The sequence below is a fragment of the Chanodichthys erythropterus genome, chromosome 23, assembly GCF_024489055.1.
Source record: "Chanodichthys erythropterus isolate Z2021 chromosome 23, ASM2448905v1, whole genome shotgun sequence".
NCBI lineage: Eukaryota > Metazoa > Chordata > Actinopteri > Cypriniformes > Xenocyprididae > Chanodichthys > Chanodichthys erythropterus.
In genome coordinates, this window is record NC_090243.1 from 563603 (window position 1) to 582202 (window position 18600).

Genomic DNA, 18600 nt, shown 5'->3' on the forward strand with positions numbered 1-18600 from the left:
ACATTACTGAGCTCTCACACTATGAAATAAATGTTTTTCTCCAAAACATGTTGGCCAGAAATATTGGCACCCCTAGAATTTTTTATGAGTAAAATATCTCTTTAGTATTCACAAAATAGAAAGTGGCTGTAAGAAAATAGCTAAAGCATTGAAAATTCCCATATCCATATCAGGGAAATAATTAAGAAGTTCCAATCAACTAAAGATGTTACAAATCTGCCAGGAAGAGGACATGTGGCCAAAGACTAAAGATATTACAAATCTGCCTGGAAGAGGACATGTGGCCAAAGACTCTCCAAGGATCACAGCTGGAGAACTGCAGAGATTAGTTGAGTCTTGAGTCTTAGAAAGCCTAAAAAATTATCAAAAGCACCTACATCCCCACAAGTTGTTCGGGAGGGTTTCAAGAAAAATCCTCTGCTCTCATCCAGAAACAATCTCCAGCATATTCAGTTGTCAGACAAGACTGGAACTTCAAACGGGACTGGCTTCTATGGTCAGATGAAACTAAAAAAAGAGCTTTTTGGCAGCAAACCAACCAGATGGGTTTGGTGCACACATGGATAAAAAATACCCCATGCCCACAGTTAAATATACTGCTGGATCTTTAATGTTGTGGGCCTATTTTTCTGCTGGAGGTCCTGGACATCTTGTTCAGATACATGGTATCATGGATTCTATCAATAACCAACAGATAAAACAACAAAATCCCCTGTGAATAAACTATAATAATGAATGAAATGTTCAAGGTACCAAAAATGTATACAGACACCTTGAACATTTCATTTCATTGTCCTTGTGATAACTTATATATCTATATAAGTTGTATAAATATACTGTATATATAAATTTTCCTTGTGATAACTTCCCTGTGTAACAATATATTGTATATTTATATAGTTATATAGAGTATATTTTAAATTAATTTCACTGAATTTTATAGATTTTAAAACGACAATAAGACCACGGATGTAAAATGACCAGAATTCCCAAATATAGAGCACATGCTCACAGAATGACGTTCACTGGGTGTGAGTGAGTGATCAGTCTGTCTGTCTCTCTCTCTCTCTCTCTCTCTCTCTCTCTCTCTCTCTCTCTCAGATGTGAATTCCTCGCATAGCGCTGTGTGGAAGAGAATGAGAGGGAAGGAGGGGTGAAGACGCAACTTCTGCCAATAGAAGGAAACGCTGTCTTTTTTATGTATCAAACTCTCGGCCTGTTTTCGGCGTCCCTTATTCACTCTGCTCAGCTGATTGACTCTGGACTTTATCTGTGATTAACATCATCTAATGGGATTAAAGAGGCTCAGTTACCGATGCGTACAAGGCAACTGTCGCAATCCGTTATATTAAGTTGCATCAGACATTTAAGAGAACGCCCAAACTTTTTTGATGAATAGATGTGCGTAATTTTGGATAAAACGCGCTACGTCTCGACATCTACGCACCACGCGAAAGAAAAAGGAAAGGACGATAGAAATGTTTAGGACAGAATAGAAACTAGGCTACTTATTTAGTTGTGCTATTCTTGCATATTGGTCTGCAGACGTACGTAAACGAATCGAAAGTTCCTTTAAAGGCTTTTGGATGCAAACTCATATTTTTATTACCTGTACATTTGTTATTTCCCATTCAGACTTGCAAATTAGTCAATTTGAGCGACTTAAATGCTGTTGAAGTTGAGCAAAATATCCACAGAATGCTGGAGTGAGGGAACTGAAGATGGCATCGGCGATTTTTGAGGGCACATCCCTGGTGAACATGTTCGTGAAGGATTGTTGGGTTAACGGGATTCGCAGGCTCATCATTAGAGGAGAAGAAGAGGAGTTCTTTGAAATAAGGACTGAATGGTCGGACAGAAACATTCTTTACCTTCACAGAAGCTCCTCAGATTTGGGAAGACTTTTAAAAAGACTCCTGGAGTGTTTTCCCGAAGACAGACGAGATTTATCAGAGTCTCCTCTGATAGTAGGTGGGTGCGAAGTGTTATTATAGATAAGTACAATCAGTTCTACTTTACCTATTCTATTCTATTCTATTCTATTCTATTCTATTCTATTCTATTCTATTCTATTGTTTAACACTAACTTAGGCTACTGTACAGTAGGTGTAGGCTATATAGTAACGAAGTACAAATAGTACGTCGTTTGTAGGCTACAATAGGCTACGTCTTTACTTCCTAACATTTTTGTTGACTTCTGCTTCTGTGAATAATTGTTGCCCAAATTGTTGTTCTCTATTTATTTCTACTTTATCCAACTCTACCACGCTGCTGGTGGTGGTACCATGCTATTTCCAGTCCAATAAAGTGACTTTTGTTGGTTGAACATGAAGTAGTAAGGTTTATTCAGTCATATTAAATAATATTTTGTCTAGAATAAAACCAGTTAATTTAGCACCTGAAGATGAATATTGGGTACTGTATTCTAATTTCAAAATTCAGATGTTTTCAATCAGAAAAGACCCACCAGCAAACATGTTTTTTTGTTTGGGGACAAGGTTCAAGTATTCTGCTTAATAATTCACACTTGACTATACAGTGACACACAAACCAGAACTATCATGTGGCTCCTTGCTTTCTGAAACAGATGAGTCAGTGACTAGCTTTCTGAATATAGAGCAGCCTTTTTTTTTTTTTTTAGATTTCACATGCCAAGACAGGTCATACACACTTCTATTGGGATTAAATTGTTAAATTAGGCTTAAATTTCAATGAAAACCTGCATAACTGCATTATTGCAGCATAACTGCTGTGCTAAAATTTCAAATAGGCCCAAACTTAAAGATGAGTCCTGCAGCTATAGTTTGATCAACTATGACCCAATTGGGTCAGCTTTCTTTCCTCAGTAGTGTCCTCTCATAATGCGTCTTCACTGTTAGGACTTGATTTGTGAGTTTTGTGAGTTTTAACAAATATCTTCATTGTGCAAGATGAGATGACTGTTAGATTTTTCTCATTGTGAAACAATAGAAAATGGTATAGTTCATGTTTTTGTTTGACTTAAAAATATCAGTTTGCAGTGTTTGCAACTATTTAATATAGTTAATAACAGTGCATTTCAAGTCAAATGACTTGCAGAACTATTTTAACCAGACATTTCAGACAAGCATGATTGTGTGACATGGCATCTAGATACATGTCAGCGTGCTTGGGGGTTTAGTGGCTGGTATGCAATTAATGTTGGCGTGATACCTAGCACGTGAACTTGTTTTGGGTTGATGATTTTGTCTTTGTCTGTAGCCTTTGAAGCAGAGTTAGTCTTGGAAACCATGTGCCAAAGGGCTTTTATATAGTGGCTGCAATGCCTGACCTTTATCCCTTAGACAGAAATAAGCATTTACAACCTTTGAAAATAAAATCACCGGCACCATGGAAACAAGACAAGAAGGAAATTACTTTCAGAATACTGACTCTTTTCACACCTCTTTCACTTCTTTTTTTGTACCTTTTTATTTGTGGTCAAGATGTTATTGGAGTCTGATAGTGTTGCTTATGTTTTACTGTTAGTGTTCTTCATTGTTCTTCACCTCTCTTCATTGTCCATTCCATTCCTTTCGTCATGCTTAAGGTTCAATTTGCATAAAGTTTCAGAAGTGCAAAATTGCCTAGCACTGAGTGGATACTTAACCTCTTTGGCTCCTTCTTGTCTCTATCTTTGATTCCATTGGCCCACTGCTTGTTTTTAAGTGAAAAAGTATAATATTCACAACAAGTGAGACATATAGCGTTCTCTGGTATATGTCATTATGAGGCTGAGTATATGCTATAAGGAGCGCCTCCTAAATGTAGCACCCCTGTGGCATCAGTGACCACACACACATGCACACAGAGCTCAAGCCAATGATACTTCACATCCAGCTTATTGAGTTCAGGTGTTTGTTAAGTGATTTTTGCCTTGTGGGTTGTTAAAAAAAAATCCCATAGACTTACATTGATTGATGGCTCTGAGCCATATACAGGGTCCAGAATGTTAGTCTTCGAGGTGGGCAATCACCCACTTTAACAATTGTATAATGCACAAACAACCATCCAGAACTCCTTAGAAACCAGCTAATTTAGCATCTGCAAAACATCATATGTACTTACAGCTCTGTGGAAATTAATTATCTCCATGAGTGATTGCAATACAGCTTGAGTAAGTTTTAAACTCATGTGTATAGAAATTCATGGATCAAAATACATATAATTACACAACAAACGTGTTTAAAAATGTGTTCGGTGAAAATGACAGCTTTTATGAGATAATTTGCTGCAAATGTCTACTCACCATAAAACACAAAATAATGACTGCAATAAAAACATTAATAGTTCTGATAAGATGCCATTTGAAATGGACTCTGATGTAATATATGTTACGGATGCTGGTATATCAAACACACGACGAGGAAGAGTAACTTATAAGTCTTTACTAGATTATCCACAGGGAGAAACACAGAATTCAGAGTAGAGCATACACTAAACACATCCAAATACAAACGAGACCCGACAAACAAATGACCACAGACAGGAACTTAAATACACTAACACAAACAAGCTAAACAGGTTAACAAGGGGGCGTGGTCCAATGAGTGTCCATGGTGACTGAATGTGGCGGGAAACAAAACAAAGGAACACGTGACAATGCAAACAAACTGAAAGTCCATGTGACTGTGACATTACGCCCCCTCCCGGAAAGGCGCGTCCTCGCGCCGTAAAGTAACATCAAAGGGGAGGCCTGGAGGGGGTTCTGGAGGTGGACGGCCGACCGGGAGGAGGTGAAAAGCAAAAGTCCATGGTGGAGATGGTGGTGGAGTGATCCAGGGTGGAGCCTTGAGCAGAGGCAGATGTTGTAAGCTGACCCAGGCCACAGCTAAGACTGCGTCCCATGGCGGCGGCGCCGGAGGGAGGAGCCATGGAGCAAAGATCATTGGAGCCGCCATGGGGACGACCGGAGGTGACGGCGACACTGATGATGAAGCCCACCGCAAAGCCAGAGAGCCGATGTAGTGGAGGGACCCCAAAGATCTAGGCGGCCGCGACGTAGCCGTAGTGACGATCCCCCGAGATGATGGTAGAGATCCAGAGGGCTGAAGGTGAGCAGGAGCAACCGAGGGCGGAGGTGGAGCCTGAGGGAGGGATGAGCTGGCCGAAGACGAAGGGGTGGAGGGCCGGAGTGTAACGACCGGCCCGTAAGTCCGTGGCGTAGGTGTAGCGATGCCCGACCCAGGTGGAGCCGACGTACTGAGGGAGTCCTGCGAGGCTGAAAGTCCGACGATCTCTGCCGGCATCGAGGGAGGAAGGAGCGTAGGTGCAGGAGTTGGGACGCCGGATCGAGGAGGACTGGAGCATGCAGAGGCAGAGGGCGGAGCCAAGGGCTTCTCACAGCCGTGTTGAGATGACTCCCAGAGGGCCCGAGTTGTAGCCTCACCACTGAGAGGAGGCGCAGAGGGACTGACGGGAGGCATCAATGAAGGGATGACAGGAATAGCTGGGGACTGGGGCAAAAACTGTGGAGCAGACGAAGGTCCAAAACAAAAAACAGTCCAAGGTGTGCTGGAGAGGTAGTGGATGAGGGAGGTTGGGAGGGAATACAGGGCTGGACGGGACCAACGGGGAGACGGACAGTTCAGGGTTGGATGGGACCAGCGGGGAGACGGACAGTTCAGGGCTGGACGGGACCAGCGGGGAGATGGACAGTTCAGGGCTGGATGGAACCAGCGGGGAGACATGAACATAGACTGACTCAGGAGATAGAGGGGAAAACAAGACTACCTCTTCAACATCAAAAAAAAATTCTCTCCAGTACGGTGGCCGAACACTCACTCTCAGTGGTGGGGGGTTGGGCGGGGCTCGTTTTTATCCCGTCGAACTCCACTAAGACTCCCTCAGCGATGGTTGAGGCAGCCGACTCACACACCTGGTCAGGCACGCGTTGCTCAGGCTCCATGGCGATGTTCAGCTCGGTCACTCTTGTGTGCGCTGGCGTGTACGTCGCGGCGGAGTGGCTCTCGTTGCCTGCAGTGGGCTCGGGCTGTCGATCCTCGCAGTCGGGATGTTGCTGGCTGGGCACTGGGTAGCTGGTGGGGGTGGTGTTGTCGTGGATGATGTTAACTGTGAGCGGCGAATCACAGGACACCAGCACCCACTCGACGTATTCCATGAAGCTCCCTCGAGGCCCCTCCCCGGACAGCAGCGCTTTGGTGGCGGTGTTGAGGCCGGCATACAAGAAGTTGCAAAGGCTGCTGTCCGGGTAATGTGTAGATGGTGCTAGGAGCAAAAAATCCTTCAAATGTGCCTCGAGGGAGCGGTCCCTCTGCTCAAGGCAGAGCAACAGAAATGCAGGTGAGTACATGGTGACGGGAAAAATGAATGAAAAAAAAATGAAACACGAAAAAACACTGGCGACAAAATAACGCCGCAACTGTAGGTCGGGTCTTCTGTTACGGATAGTGATGGCTGATTTCGAAACACTTGTCTTATGAAGCTCCGAAGCTTCATGACTCATTTGTTTCGAATCAGTGATTCGGAGCGTTTATCAAACTGCCAAAGTCACGTGATTTTAGTAAACGAGGCTTCATTACGTCCTCACTGTTTCGAAACATTTCAAAACAGTTCGAAATTTCAGTGGTTCACCAGTAGAGGGCGATGATAAAGTTAACCCATGAATCATGCAGATTCACTGAGAAGCATTGAACAAGTGTCTATGGGTTTTACCTGATCTCTGATCAGTTTTATAAATTTGTAGATGTTTTAATTAGACATTAGAATAATTAAAATGAATAATGGTAGTTAATCCCTTATTGGCCTGTTTAGCTTGAGCCATGGAACAGAGAAACAAGCCTTGAAAATTGATAAAAGAACAGATATACAGTCACTCTATATGTAGCCTAATCTTATTAGAGAATTAGTTAATTGTATTTAATAGATTTTACTTTCAATAAAACATTTGCAATATATTTGTAAAAGGTGTTTTTACTGCACGTTTAGTTTGAGTTTTGTTGCATTTACACTCTTTTGACCACTAGGGGTCACTGTGGAGTCAAGTGTCAGATTGTTTCGAAGCCTTGAATCATCACAGCACATTTGATTCAACTGCTTCAGTGTTTCATGAAGCCTCGCTTTGCCCATCACTAGTTACGGATGCTGGTATATCAAACACACGACGAGGAAGAGTAACTTATAATAAGTCTTTACTAGATTATCCACAGGGAGAAACACAGAATCCAGATTAGAGCATACACTAAACACATCCAAATACAAACGAGATCCGACAAACAACTGACCACAGACAGGAACTTAAATACACTAACACAAACAAGCTAAACAGGTTAACAAGGGGGGCGTGGTCCAATGAGTGTCCATGGTGACTGAATGTGGCGGGAAACAGAACAAAGGAACACGTGACAATGCAAACAAACAAACTGAAAGTCCATGTGACTGTGACAATATATTACTGTTTTATTTGTTAGTTTAATGAAAATGTATAATTATTCCAGTGAGATAGTGTTTACTAGTATCTAGTGTAATAAACAGCACTTAAACCATTTAAAACTAAAATACAATTGCATTTTTTATCGTTGTGATATGAAATTGAAATGTATCAATAACAGAAAAAAAATGCATATTGGTTATCGGACACATAAACAAACAAATAATCTGTATTAAAAAAACATTATCAGTTGATAACTTTAAGGAGCTAATCAGCTTTCCACATCATAGAGAAACCATAGAGTTTTGTACTTGCAGATTAATTTCTTTAAAATAGTCTTGTACTTGTACAGGTAGTTAGCCAAAACTTTTAGAAACGTAGCTTAACTTCCTCTGTCTTTGTGATTTTATCAAAGTCTGCTTTTGCTGGTTTGGACCACTGATGCAAACACGTACCTATTTAATTCACTGCAAAAATATGCTAAAGTCCCAAAGCACGGCTATGTAGATAACGTGTTAATGGTTTACAGAGCAATCAACATGAACAGACATGACTAGATATTTTTACTCTTATTTCTCTTTTTCAGCATTAGACAGGTTTCTTGTGAAACAGTTTTGTTGTTATCAGTTCTTGAGTTTAGAACATCTGCTGGAGTGAACTGCTAGTTTAGCTACATCATGCTGAGTGTTTACAACAGCATTATGTACTGAATAATGTTTAAATTATGTTATATTATAGTGTTATATTGTGTCTTAGGGGCAGTTTGGTAAATGTTAATGCTGATTAGGGGAGAATATCAATGAACATGGTGAAAGACCAGGTTTCAAAGTGGTTTCCCCCATCTGTTTGGTTTGTGTAACACATGGATCCTCTTTTGTTTTCCATCTGGAAACAGTTCAAACCAAAATGGTGGCAAAATGGAAATGGATCAGATATGTGCTCTTTCCCCATAGGGAGAACGTTGAAGGTAGAGTGCTGGAGAGTGTTTTTTTAAACACACAAACACTGCAATTTTACCCAACATAAGCTTAAATCTTTAGCCCACAGGAAACTGACACTTCCACAGCAAATCCTGACAGGAAGAACCCCAGACAAGCACGGATATCTGTTCAGACAAACAGTACAGCTGGATTAAGTCAAATTTAGCTGGTGTCTTGTTTGGGAAAGAGCAATATCTTACTTGAGAGTTGGTCTCAGTAGTAGTAGGAATGAACAGTGCTCTCTTCCACTCTCATTACCCACAACTGAGGTGCCCTTGAGCAAAGCACCCCCAGTTGCTCTCTGGGTGCCACACGAAAATTGCTGCCCTCTACTACGGGGGTGTGCGTGTGTTTGTGAACTTGGATGGGTGAAATGCACAGCACAAATTCAGAGTATGGGACACATCACTTCATTTGTTTTGCATCTGTCTTGACTCATGATGCCAAAGTGTTAACACTTCTGCAAGTCTAATGCAGAAAACACTTCTGCAAGTCTAATGAGCTCTATATAATAGCTTAGCACCGTTTTCTGTCCATGGAAACATTTAAAGGTCAGTTCTTTTTGTTCAGCACAGTGCTATGCGTATTTTATGCATTTTGCTCTTTAATTCCTTTTGGTGAATATTTTCTTTGTCAATTTGTATTTCTAATGTACATAAAAGTGTCAAGTTTGAAAATGAACACAGGAGAAATTATTCCATATAGGTTTTATCTGTCAGCAAGCCAAATCCTCTGATTTGTTGCCTGTATAATATGTTCTTTCAGATGTATGATAAAGGTAAACATGGGAGATTTAAAAAGACACAGCATAACTCAACTTGGGCTGGTAGAGTCATTATGTTCCAAAGATGATTTAATAAAAAACCTCTGCCCTGAGGGGTGATGTCATCAGCATGAGACATTAGTAAAGAATAGTCATTACATCAGTCTGGAGTTTTGTGGAGCCTTTCACAGCCTGAATAAAAAGAGGCTGTTGTGTAAATTCTTTGTTTGTGACTAGAGATTGTGGTCATTGTTGTCATCACCATCATCATAATTACAGCTCTGGGTTGGTCTGGATGATTAGACATGCTGACCAAAAACAGCACATATGTCATTCAGTATGACTTTCAGTATGAATCCATTAAAAATTGTAATTAAATCTATTAGATGACATGCTGATTTATTATTGAAATAAATATAAATTAACCATGAAGAGAATATAAAGGAAGGTGACACATTGTTGAAGTATGTACATGTGTTCAATTTTTGAATGAAGCCTCTTTTGCTCAATTATTTATTTGATCAAATAATATATATATATATATATATATATATATATATATATATATATATATATATATATATATATATATATATATACATCGATCTGGCATAACATTATAACCACCTTCTTAATATTGTGTGACCCGTCGAGGCATGGTCTCCACTAGAACCCTGAAGGTGTGCTGTGGTATCTGGCACCAAGATGTTAGCAGCAGGTCCTTTAAGTCCTGTAAGTTCCAAGGTGGGGCCTCCATGGATCGGACTTGTTTGTTCAGCACATCCCACAGATGTTCCACTGGATTGAGATCTGGGGAATTTGGAGGCCAAGTCAACACCTCAAACTCATTGTTGTGCTCCTCAAACCATTCCTGAACATTTTTTCTTTGTGGTAGGGCACTTTATCCTGCTAAAAGAGGCCACAGCCACCAGTGAATAACCGTTTCCATGAAATTGTGTACATGGTCTGCAACAATGCTTAGGTAGGTGATACATGTCAAAGTAACATCCACATGGATGGCAGGACCCACGGTTTCCCAGCAGAACATTGCCCAAAGCATCACACTGCCTCCGCTGGTTTGCCTTCTTCCCATACTGAATCCTGGTGCCATGTGTTCCCCAGATAAGTGACACACACACACCTGGCCATCCACGTGATGTAAAAGAAAACATGATTCATCAGACCAGGCCACCTTCTTCCATTGCTCCTTGGTCCAGTTCTGATGCTCATGTGCCCACTGTTGGCGCTTTTGGCAGTGGACATCATCAAAATCAACAACATGTATATTGAACCATATACTAAGCTATTGAAAGAGATGCTTCCAGAGGTCATAGATCCTCTTCTTAATATTGTTAATTCATCTTTATCACTAGGATACGTACCAGAAACTTTTAAGCTGGCTATTATTAAACCTCTTATTAAAAAACGACAACTTGACAAAACTTACCAATTCACAAAATGAACAGAATGCATAGCTGATATAAAAAAAATTGGATGACCAGTAATTTCTTACTACTAAATTCAGAAAAAACAGAGATTCAAATTTTTGGACCAAAAACTTCTTCATGTAATAACCTAGAATACTGTTTAACAATTGATAGCTGCTCTGTTAAGTCTTCATCGTTAGCTAGGAACCTGGGTGTGCTCTTTGATGCCAATATTTAATTTGAAAGTCACATTTTTAGCATCTGTAAAACCGCATTCTTCCATCTTAAAAATATATCTAAACTACGACATATGCTCTCAATGACAAATGCGGAACAGTTAGTTCATGCTTTCATGACCTCAAGGCTAGATTACTGTAATGCTCTACTGGGTGGTTGTTCCACTTGCCTGTTAAACAAACTACAGCTGGTCCAAAACGCAGCAGCTAGAGTTCTTACTAGAACCAGGAAGTATGACCATATTAGCCTGGTTCTGTCAACACTGCATTGGCCTCCTGTTAAACATTGTGTAGATTTTAAAATCTTGCTAATTACTTAGAAAGCACTAAATGGTTTAGCTCCCCAGTTACCTTAGCGAGCTCTTAATGCATTATAGTCCTTCACGTCTATTGCAATCTCAGAAATCAGGCCAGTTGATAATACCTAGAATAACAAAAAAGACCACAGGTGGTATACTTTTCCTATTTAGCACCTAAACTATGAAACAGTCTTCCTATCACTGTTCGGGAAGCAGACACACTCTGTCAGTTTAAATCTAGACTAAAAACGAATCTGTTTAAACTTGCATACACATAACACATTATCTACTTCTATAATTCAAATCATGTAAATAGTTAGGCTACATAGATTAGGTCAGCCGGAACCGGGAACACTTCCCATAACACCTGATGTACTCGCTACATCATAAGAAGAATGGAGTCTACGCTAATATTAGTCTCTCTCTGTTTATCCCGAGGTTTGCTGCAGCCTGCCAGATTCAGGGTGTATCCAGATGAGATGAAGGACCTGCGCCTAGATATGACAATAACGCAGCCCTGACGTTTCAACTAAATAATCCCCTGCGAAGGCCTCCTTCCCTTTCCTTTCCCTATGTATAGATTAAACATTATCAAAATTATTCCAGTTTGCATAGATCAGCGGACACAACTAATTTTTCTGTATTATGCAGACCAGACAAGTAATTTGGCAAATATCACTTTTAAAAAAAAAAAAACAAGCTTCTGCACACATACACACTCAAACACGCAAACTTATAGACTGAACACGTAAATGAATGCATTAGAGGTATTCATTTTTTTTCAGTAGGAAAGGTGTAATTTAAAGGTGCTAAAGAGGATCTTTTCGTCAACTGAGAAACCAGACTGTTAGCGAGTTTTTTAAATGAGCGCATGCGTAAGAACAACCCCCCTCCTTCACAGCTCATTTCACGGGAACGCCTCCCAAAACTCATGCACGAGTATTGGAACACGAGTGTTTACCACCGGCATTCGCTGTGTCGTGTTAGTGGATTCATTATGTCGGACTCACCGCAGGTAACTCATAATCTGCAGTTGTTACTCCTGTCTCCTGACAAAAACATTGCATGCAGCGCCTGTAGAGTGTGGAAAGTTACTGGACCGCGCAGCCGCGCACGTCTCGCACGTTTTTCACAAGGAACGTAATGGCAGTGATTGACAAGCCAGAGGGCCAATCCGCGCACGTCTTTCACAAGGAACGTAATGGCAGTGATTGACAAGCCAGAGGGCCAATCGTTTACGCGATTGGCTGATGTTTTTAAGGCCCTAACTTGTGCACAGATGGTGTATATTAATATTATTCCTTTCAGTGCACCTAATAAATAGTCTTTTATCAGTTAGTAAAGACAGTTTCAAGTAATATTGCAAAAATGTATAAAACAAAACATCCTCTTTAGGACCTTTAAGCGGCCCCTAAAGTAATGATTAATAATAAGTGATTCAATCAAAAACCAACTTTAGCTCGATAATAATTTTCCTATTGTCACTGTGAAGCTGCTTTGAAACAATATGTATTGTGAAAAGCGCTAAATAAATGAAGATGACTTGACTTGACTTTACTGGACAGGGGTCAGCATGGACACGCTGACTGGTCTGCGGCTATGCAGCCCCATACGCAACAAACTGTGATGCACTACGTACTCTGGCACCTTTCTATTAGAACCAACATTAACTTCTTGAGCAATTTGAACTACAGTAGCTCGTCTTTCGGATCGGAAAACACACGGGCCAGCCTTCGGTTCCCACGTGCATCAGTGAGCCTTGGCCACCCATGACCCTGTCGCAGGTTCACCACTGTTCCTTCCTTGGACCACCTTTGGTAGATACTGGCCACTGCAGACTGGGAACACCCCATGTCTTTTCTTCTCCATCGGTTTTTGTCTGACCCTGCTGACCCAATGAGCATTTCGCTGTTCATTGGTCATGCTTTAACTTTGCAATTTCTATTGTTGCATTAGTATAGCATCCTTCTCATGGGCATTTAATAATTTTTGACTTTTCAGTATGAGTCAAATCTCTTTTTTTGGCTTGTTTTATTTGTAAAAGAAACCCTGCTTAATAATTATCCACACCTGAATATAAGGCATTTTTCACTTCTAGCCTTTATGAACAATTATATAGATCTTATAAATGATTAAATACAAAATTAATAGTAGTTATTAGATTGATGTATATATATATATATATATATATATATATATATATATATATATACACACACACACACACACACACACACAATGGCTGGACATAAAGAAACACTTCTATAATCTGGCACATGATCTCTTGTATATCACTTTTGTGGACTTCAATTATGTCACCTAAAAGGAATGTCTTCATTTTTGTGAATACTATCTTGAATGGACAGATAATGGGTTGAGTATTGTTAATACAAAGGTCAGGACCTTTATCAAACGTGTTCACATTTAAGTCAACCTTTTTTAAACCAGACAGGATTTTTTCTCTGTGGTCCCTTACATGTTTTATGAGGTGAGATAAAGTTGTTTTAAGTGTTGCCTGTAAGTAATTTCACCACAACCTTGTCTAGACTGCACAATAATTGTTTGTAAATGGAGAGGTAAAATAGTTATTGGCCTGTTATTGAATTAGTTAATGAACCATATCTCATAAGACTGCGCATAAAAAAATCTTGAGCTGAGAGGTAGAATACTGATCTGATGTAAAAGATTTTTTAGAAAGGCTGGATATGCTGATATGTTTGTGCTCTCACAGGGCTTGTGAAGATTAAAGAAGCAAGAGACATTGAGACAAAACTAAATGAAGTGGAGCGACTGTTGAAAAACGCCATTAACATGCCCTGGAAGGTGAGAGATCTAGCTGACGACACCAGTATAAGGGAAAAGAGGCTTGTGTATTATTAAAGTGTGACTGTAACAAACAAGAGACATGTATTGTTATTTTACTTTTTTACCTGAGCATCTTCCTTAATGACTTGCTAAGGTCTTATCATAAGCTCATAAAAGGATGTTTTTCTCAGTTTTCTAGGTCAGAGGTTGTCTTAACATTCTTTGAACGCTCGCCGCTAGACCAGGTCCTGAGGAATGACAATGTCCACAAGATTCAGCCATGCTTTCAAAGTCCAGTTAAGATTTCAGGTAGCCTTTTAATGATAAAATGCTGGTTAATATTGATAATTATTATTACAATAAGTACATTATATAATACGAATAGTATTGTTAATATAATTATTATTATGTTATTTATCTTTATAAATAACAGAAATTAATTAGACATATGTTCGGAGATCATTTCATTTCTGACCATTCATTGACATCTCTACAGAGATCATGAGGTCTAATGGGTTTTGCCTGGCGAACACTGAGACCATTGTGTTTGATGAGAGTGTTCCACTGGACAAAGAGAGACCCTCCTCCACTGACTCAGCCCAGCACTCGTAAGTGTCTGACATTCCCTCTGTGTCATCCCAGTCCAAATGAGTATATACACATAAAGGAAATGTACAGTGAAAAAGCTTTGGTGTAGGAGACCCTTTACATTCATATAAAGTTTTTTGTTGTTGGTGTTTTTTACATCAGCCATTGACTACATGCTTGAAGTAATGTTTTCCTTGAGTGCACAGTGGTCTGTCACACACAGGAAGTGGTACTTCCTTCCCTGGGTGTGAGAAGGAAGCTCTGGAATGAAACCCTCCATAGATATCTGATGACATTATTCCCACAATTATACATGATATACACAGTTCCTCATTACATCCTGAACACTGTTGAATACAGCATGTGAAGTCTTGTTAGAGTTAAAAATAAAAACAGCCTTTATTATAGAATTATGCCAATAATGTCTTAAAAATGGGCAGCTTGCTAGATTTTGGAGTTATATTGTTTCTTAAAATGATGTTTTCCCATCATTTTATGTATTAAAATTCTTTAATAATCTCTGAATATGCAGGTATGATGAGGATGGGAGAGAATCTTTGGATCATGTGGATCAAGACCTGAGTGACGATGATCCTGAAGCTTATGTCACCAACCTGTCCTACTACCACCTGGTTCCTTTTGAAACTGACATCTTGGAGTGATGCACACAATTCTGCATGGGTAGACATTCGCGATGCAGATAGCCTGCATGTAATTTTTGCCAAGAGATGGGATGTGCTCTAGACGAGGCTAATTCTGATTGTGTTTATGCTGCAGGAAGAGTCTATATGAAGAGATTACCACTAGACATAGAATCTGTCCATCAGATTTGGTGGCCCACAATGATGCTGTGTTGACCAATGTGCCTCTTATTCAACCTAGAGTCATACTGCAGACAAGAAAATATAATAGGAACTGACATAAGGAAAAAAAATAAGTTGCTATTCCTGTTGCACAGATTGATGGTGGCCACTGTGTCCTAGTGATTTATCTTTTTCAAGGCCCAATGCCCAGAAAACCTGCCTGGAAAATTACATTTCTTCTTCAGAAAGAGTCTGCATTATGAGAATCAGTCCTTTGGCTTTAGTGGATGATCTGAAGATACTCCTGGAGAAGAAGATTTGCATAAGGATTTACCAAAATGGAAGGTTGTGATAGTAAAAGAACTTGAACATAAAATGCTGATTCAAATACTGAAAAAAAAAAAAAAAAAAAAAAATCCCATTTCAACAACCACACCTTTGATGTTGTACAAAAATCACTGCTTTATTAAAGGTGCCCTAGAATCAAAAATTGAATTTACCTTGGCATAGTTGAATAACAAGAGTTCAGTACATGGAAAAGACATATATTGAGAAAGCGCATGAGGGAGCACACGATTTAAAGGGGTCGCAGCCTGAATCGGTGCATAGTTAATGATGCCCCAAAATAGGCAGTTAAAAAAATTAATTAAAAAAAATCTATGGGTATTTTGAGCTGAAACTTCACAGGCACATTCAGGGGACACTTATATTACAACTTGTAAAAACTAGGGCACCTTTAATCTTAACAGCCATTTCTGCCTTATGTGAAAGACTTTGGACATAGCTAAATTAAGTTTGCCAATGTATAAAGACATTTTTCTGAAGTGAATATTATTAGCTTAAGGCCTCTCTTCTACTCTACAAATATGAACAGTAGCTGAACTTTCTTTTTTCCACTTGAACACAACAGACGTGCACACACACTTGGCTCATGGCTTCTAGTACACACTTACACAATTATATATACACACATTCACAAATACATCCCTACTTTGTAATGAAGTCATGTTTCCCTGCTACCCTTGAGAAAGATTTACTCTTTGTCTTGTTCTCAATTTTTGGTGCTTTAATAATCTTCTCCAACATTTTCAATTCTGGGTGAGCTAACCCTTTAAGTAATTGTGTTTGAGATTATATATTTTTGCAGCAAGTAATGATGCTTGATTAAATGTGTTATTCTTTAGGATGTAATATTATCACAGCCTTAGACATGTCATGTCCATCATGTCTAGCCATAAAATATTACTTTGTGACTCCCTTTCTCAAATCGAAATACCAGAGATATCAATTAAGTCTTGTTAAACACAAACACAAGGGCAGAATAATAGACTGCGTGTGCTTTAAGTGATTAAAGTAGGCCTATATGGACATGACCAAATGCACAGAACATTACATATCAGACACAAAATATTTTACAGAGGTTATTTTTGTTCATTGGGATTTTAATGATTATTTTTATAAACATTGAAAATAACTATTTCTGTCACGTTTTACATGTTGTACATTTATATACTGGCATTTTTGACTGGGGGGCTTGTGTGCACACCATTTATTGAAAATAATAGTAATTCATACAGTATATTTGAAATGATTTGCAAAACTTGTGAATAATTTATAAATAACACGTGCCACTAAAGCTTTTGTGTAAATATAATGAGTTTGCGTTATGTTTTAGGTGGTTTACTTCTTCAGAATACTCGAGTTATAGGCTAACACACTTGCTCCTTTAAATCAACTTTATTCACAGTAAGATATTCCTAAGTTCATATGCATACACCACTTGATTCCACAAATCGCATCTATAGAAGGACGTGTTTTATAGATTGATAAGGCTGTTTCATTTTCACCTTTATTTTTGAAGAGCGCCACACCATAATAGCCTATCAGCCTATTTTTTAACGTTTACTGACACCTGCTGTTCATTCATAGTAATGTTATTAACTGTCAGATATAGCCTACACTACCGTTGAAAAATTTGGCATCAGTATTTTTTATTTTTAAATAATAAATATAATTAACAAGGATGCATAATGTTTACAAAATATTTCATTATGTTTCAAATAAATGCTGTTTATTTAAACTTTATTAATCAGAATCATGAAATAAGTAGCCTATCATAAAGTATCACAAACATGATCACCAAATCAGCATATTAGAATATTTCTGAAGGATCATGTGACACTGAAAACCTGAAAATTCAGCTTTGGCATCACAGGAATAAATTACATTTTAAATTATATTAAAATGAAAAATTATTGTTTGAAACTGTAATATTATTTCACATTTCAATTGACTAAATGCAGCCTTGGTGAGCAAAAAAATCCCCAACCCCAAACTTTTGGATGGAATAATTTGTATTTGTAAGAATTTTTTTTAATTCTCTAATGAAAGTTTTCACAGATCAGAAAAGTAATGCTAGTGACCCAGGGAAGGGTCAGCTGACCCATACTGAACTGTGAAAGTTTTCACAGATCAGAAAAGTTATGTACATGACCCAGGGAAGGGTCAGCTGACCAAAACTCAACTGTGAAAGTTTTCACAGATCAAAATAGCGATGTTAGTGACCCAGGGAGGGGTCAGCTGACCAGTACTGAACTGTGAAAGTTTTCACAGATCAGAATAGTGATGCTAGTGACCCAGGGAAGGGTCAGCTGACCCGTACTGAACTTTGAAAGTTTTCACAGATCAGAATAGTGATGTACATGACCCTGGGATGGGTCAGCTGACCCGTACTGAACTGTGAAAGTTTTCACAGATCAAAAAAGTAATGTTAGTGACCCAGGGAAGGGTCAGCTGACCCGTACTGAACTGTGAAAGTTTTCACAGATCAGAATAGCAATGTTAGTGACCCAGGGAAGGGTCAGCTGACCCGTACTGAACTGTGAAAGTTTTCACAGATCAGAAAAGTTATGTACATGACCCAGGGAAGGGTCAGCTGACCAAAACTCAACTGTGAAAGTTTTCACAGATCGGAATAGTGATATACATGACCCTGGGATGGGTCAGCTGACCCGTACTGAACTGTGAAAGTTTTCACAGATCAAAATAGCGATGTTAGTGACCCAGGGAGGGGTCAGCTGACCAGTACTGAACTGTGAAAGTTTTCACAGATCAGAATAGTGATGCTAGTGACCCAGGGAAGGGTCAACTGACCCGTACTGAACTTTGAAAGTTTTCACAGATCAGAATAGTGATGTACATGACCCTGGGATGGGTCAGCTGACCCGTACTGAACTGTGAAAGTTTTCACAGATCAGAAAAGTAATGTTAGTGACCCAGGGAAGGGTCAGC

General features: G+C 39.3%; 2 protein-coding genes across 4 annotated transcripts in view; both read left to right on the forward strand.

The window, feature by feature from the left end:
• Positions 1–894: 894 nt before the first annotated feature.
• The window catches only part of pxdc1b (PX domain containing 1b), a 40360-nt gene continuing 22654 nt past the window's right edge, over positions 895–18600 (forward strand). Inside the window, exons 1-6 of one of the 3 annotated variants that reach the window (XM_067377189.1) lie at positions 898–1547; positions 1636–1971; positions 13845–13936; positions 14110–14227; positions 14415–14526; positions 15039–15730. In XM_067377189.1, the coding sequence (XP_067233290.1) occupies positions 1722–1971; positions 13845–13936; positions 14110–14227; positions 14415–14526; positions 15039–15168 (702 nt within the window). In that variant the 5' untranslated portion in view covers positions 898–1547; positions 1636–1721 and the 3' untranslated portion in view covers positions 15169–15730. Of the gene's footprint in view, positions 1972–13844; positions 13937–14109; positions 14228–14414; positions 14527–15038; positions 15731–18600 lie in introns of those variants that run through there. The other 2 variants (XM_067377188.1, XM_067377187.1) reach the window with 2 other exon arrangements.
• Positions 15519–18600, forward strand: part of acad11 (acyl-CoA dehydrogenase family, member 11) — a 133747-nt gene continuing 130665 nt past the window's right edge. The window contains exon 1 of the mRNA XM_067377179.1: positions 15519–15654. Coding sequence (XP_067233280.1) covers positions 15648–15654 — 7 coding nt within the window. The 5' untranslated portion in view covers positions 15519–15647. The remainder of the gene's footprint in view (positions 15655–18600) is intronic.